General features: G+C 42.9%; 1 protein-coding gene across 2 annotated transcripts; it reads right to left on the bottom strand.

Annotated features, from left to right (window-relative positions):
- LOC125528431 (ADP-ribosylation factor-related protein 1) lies at window positions 1-3,527 on the bottom strand. Of its 2 annotated transcripts, none has more exons than XM_048692913.1 (6): window positions 3,345-3,519; window positions 2,637-2,782; window positions 2,361-2,501; window positions 1,279-1,387; window positions 1,097-1,158; window positions 1-328 (listed from the first exon to the last, which is right to left on the bottom strand). In XM_048692913.1, exons 2-6 carry the CDS (start codon window positions 2,727-2,729, stop codon window positions 221-223), a joined length of 513 nt encoding a protein of 170 aa, XP_048548870.1. In that variant the 5' UTR covers window positions 2,730-2,782; window positions 3,345-3,519; the 3' UTR covers window positions 1-220. The 2 variants fall into 2 exon arrangements, with proteins under 2 accessions (XP_048548870.1, XP_048548869.1); XM_048692912.1 differs by having other exon boundaries at window positions 21-328; window positions 2,637-2,788; window positions 3,345-3,527.
- Window positions 3,528-3,898: the final 371 nt, after the last annotated feature.

The following is a 3,898-nucleotide window of genomic DNA, read 5'->3' as shown; positions in this document are numbered from 1 at the left end:
AGTGGCTAGTTCAATGTATCCTTGACTATCATATATTCATAGAAGAAAAATATATTAAGCAATGTATAGTTAAAATAGAATGAGTTAAGCAATGTGGTTGCTAGCCTAAACTGAATCATTGAAAGTCCATCTTGATAAGAAATTAGTAGAAATATTCATAATAATGGATCATCCTTCAGTATGAAGCAAATAAGTTTGGCAACTGAAGGAATTGCTCTACTTACCCATCATATGCAGATCCCGCAACAAACATATATGGCCTCTCATCAAACTCTTTAAGGTGAAGATGTCTGTCCAATTCTTCTTCTGTGACAGCTGCTGGTAAATCCTGTTGAGAGGAGCATCCAAACATGAAAAATATAAGAGGCAAGAGGAAAATGGCTAAAGCAACATATCAAGATGAAATGAACTTGCAGGGGACTAAATGAATAATATGGACAGCTATTTTTTTCTGCAGCGTCTCTCTCATCTTCAAAATGTTACGAATACCGAGTGCGATAATGCGTCAATTCTTGAACAACTTCAATTATGCGCAAGCACATGGTTAAAGCATGTTCCACCTCTTCCATGCTCTGAGCTCTACATATGATGCATATTCATGGCCTAGGGAGCATGGAAACTGGTATCCTCTGACACTTAAACAGCTGCGGATTCGTTTACAGTTACAACTACTGTGCATTGTATGCACATGAAAAAGAATTTTCCCAGAAGTGCCAATTTTCATCCAAGTAATTGCAGTTTTCAGTTCAGAGTGAATGCATTGAGTTTTGTAAGGTAATTTAGGGTGCGTTTGGTTTCCTTGCCCTGACGGGCCATAGCCTAGCTAGCCCAGCTAGCGCAAGTCAGCTTTGTTGACTTTGCCTGGTTGCACGATTTGGCTCGGAGTAGTTTTTTTTGCGTGGTGTGTCTTGCTGTTGAGAGTGATCCAAATTGGCTCTCCCAAGCTGGCGAGGATTTCATTGCCCCGTGAGGCTAACTTGCCGTCAAAAGCGATAATTTATGGGCTATACCAAACGCGTTCCCTAGCCTGGCAAGGCTATAACTGATTTTGCCTAGGATCCAAATGAACCCTTAAGTATGGTGTATATTACTCAACCTGTTTGTTGGCGAATACGAGTAGTGGTGCCTCTTGCAGATCCTCATGACGAAGCACTTTCTCTGCAACAAAAATGTTTGAGATCCTAACTTTTCCAGTCCTTGACAGACTTCACTAGAACATACAGTTAACAGCACAAGTTACACAAATGTTTTGTGACGAAAGAAATGGAAGCAACTTACCAAGAGCAGATTTGGCATCTTCAAATGTTGATGCGGAGGCAGAGTCGATAACGTATACTATAGCATGAGCCTCATCATAATATTTCTCCCATATAGTTCTTAGGCCAGGCTGTCAAAAACATGTAGTTAGCATTTGAATTTGCAATGTCTAGAAAAAGAATGCTATCTAAATTGTAGTCTTTGTGAAATTATGGAATGAAGTTTATGTTTGCCTGTTAGCTTTCACAAAGTAAAGGTCATAACTACAGTTTAGTATGCTTCCTTAAGCAAAACTTAAACCACATAATGGGAAAGGTCTAACTTGTCAATTATCAGTAGTACCAAAGCTTGTGTTCTTAAAAGGCTGAAAGTACATCAGACAGCAGGAGCAGTAAGAGAGAAACTTCCGCAAAAATATTAGGTACATGATCACGAACGTAGACCAGGATCTCTGTAGTATCAAAGTATAAGGTCTTACTAAGATAAGCATTTGCTTCAGTTTTGCCATAAACATGAAAAAACTTATAAACATGATGGTTACATGCCTTCCGTATAAGCATCAACTCTAATGTTCTAATAATTTGCATGTCCACAGGAAACTTTTACGTTTGAGGATTCTAAAAAGGGATGAAAACTGGCCTACACTTGTCATTTATCTAATCCAGGTACTTTGGTTGCAAAATGAAGCGTGTATTCTATCTCCAGGTATTAAAGTAAGATCATGAAAAAAATAAAGTACAAATGCATTTGATCTGAACGTCAATTAGTTCCTTTTTTCCTTACACGGGAATGGGATCTTTATTGCTCAGTTAAAGGTTTAGAAAGCAGTGAAACACAATCCATTAACCAGTGTGACCCGGTTCTAGCAAAATTAGATACCACATGTGCAGCTCTACCATGGTTACGATTAATTTTCTTAAGCAAGAATCTCGATTTCCAGATTTCATCATTTTGATCTCCATTAATGAAAATGGAGATCGGAGAAATGAGCAAATATGAACCTATCTTTGATGAAATGAAAATAGTCCTGGATGATGAATGGAGAAATTTAATTGAAGAGCTTGTCAACCAGAAATTTTGGCCAATAGCACAAGAAACCATACCTGACCTCCCAGATCCCAGAAAACAAGTTTTACATTTGCATCTTCAATACGTCCAATATTAAGCCCCACAGTTGGACCAATACGATCATGTGGAAGACCTTCTCCTTTCAAATAGATTGACTTCAACTTTTCTAGCAAGGTCTACATAGTCATTATTAGAAGCACATCAAGTTTTGATACGAATACAATTATACAAACAAACCCAATCTTCAACACATAAGGGAGATAGTTGATTCAATACTTCATACATGTAAACACAAGTTTGAGATGGATTACCGTCTTCCCAGCCTTATCGACTCCAAGGATGAGCACACGGAACTCTGTCTTGCTGAACACATGGTTCCATAGACCATGTAACAAGGAGAACATTGCTGGTATTCCCCTCTTCTCAATCAGCTACCAGCTTACAGTGCAGATGACCCCTGAAACTGAAAAGTCAACCTCATGTTACAAACATATGGCTTGAGGGATGATCGAACATATGAAACTGAATCAAATAAACACTGGACAATGAGCAGGCTCCGGCTTGCAAAGTTCCAATGGTCACCGGCTCCAGCACAGTATCACCAACGCGATTCCCTGCCCGCCGCACTTGCAAAGCATGATATTCGCAAACTACACATTTCCAAACAGCGGATCCATCCAGACCATCTACCAACACCGTCTTGGGTATCAAACTGAATAAACGGCACCAATTCGGCCCAAGCGGAACCGATTAGACGCGGCTTCACCGATAGAGATCTCAACACCGATCCTACTGCGTCCTTCCCCTCCCAGATCCCAATTCCGCCAAGGGGCGGGATCGGACTCAAAATTCCCGTGAATCCGAGCCACTGTCTCTGCAATTTACTAAGGCGTGTAGAAACCACCACGAAGAAGGCAGAAGAAGCCGCGGCGGGATGGGCAGGATCTCTTCGGGCGAGCAAATTCCCCCTGTGAGATCTGAGAGAAGAGAGCAGGTGAGACGGAGGGAGAGGATCGCACCTTGCCGGCCGCCGCGCGGATCTGTAGGGAGACTGGGCGCGCTCGCGGTCACGCTCGCCGTCGCCGCCGCGTCGTTGGTCCTGGCTGCTGAGTTTTTCCTCTCTTTTTTTCGAGACAAGGTCCTGGCTGCCGAGTGCACTGCGCTCCGAATTGCGGAGAGCCCGGAGACGAAGAGGAAGCAGAAGAAAACGTGGGCCGGGGTTACAGGTCTCATGACTCCGCATTTGTTGGGCCGGCTGAGTTCATCCGTTGGACCTAAGGCACTCTGTGTTTGCAGCCCACGTGACTTTGGGGACGATGTTAACCCTCCAATGCTGTGGGAACACCCCCTCAGGAAAAAAAACTGTGTTGTGAGAACAAGTCGCGTTCTCGGCTCCAGAGGCCAGTCAAGATCAAGTCGTCGCAGACGTTCAAAGCCTAAGGGCGTATTTGGATTTTTGTATTGCACCTGGCTCGCATTCATCATACAATTATCTCGTTGTTTGGTATGATGCATGTCTAGCTGGGTCTGGCCCGACGGATGCAAAATGACCCCCCTGCCAGGCTGAGCTGAA

This window comes from Triticum urartu, unplaced genomic scaffold (genome assembly GCF_003073215.2).
Source record: "Triticum urartu cultivar G1812 unplaced genomic scaffold, Tu2.1 TuUngrouped_contig_4871, whole genome shotgun sequence".
Lineage (NCBI taxonomy): Eukaryota > Viridiplantae > Streptophyta > Magnoliopsida > Poales > Poaceae > Triticum > Triticum urartu.
This window is presented reverse-complemented; position numbering and strand designations above follow the sequence as displayed.

Excerpts from the sequence above, each read along its gene's own strand:
- LOC125528431 (XM_048692912.1), bottom strand. The coding sequence starts at position 2,729 with ATGTTCTCCTTGTTACATGGTCTATGGAACCATGTGTTCAGCAAGACA. Across the intron at positions 1,159-1,278 it reads AGATGCCAAATCTGCTCTTG|AGAAAGTGCTTCGTCATGAG; the intron begins GTAAGTTGCTTC and ends TTTTTGTTGCAG. Across the intron at positions 329-1,096 it reads TCGTATTCGCCAACAAACAG|GATTTACCAGCAGCTGTCAC; the intron begins GTTGAGTAATAT and ends TCCTCTCAACAG.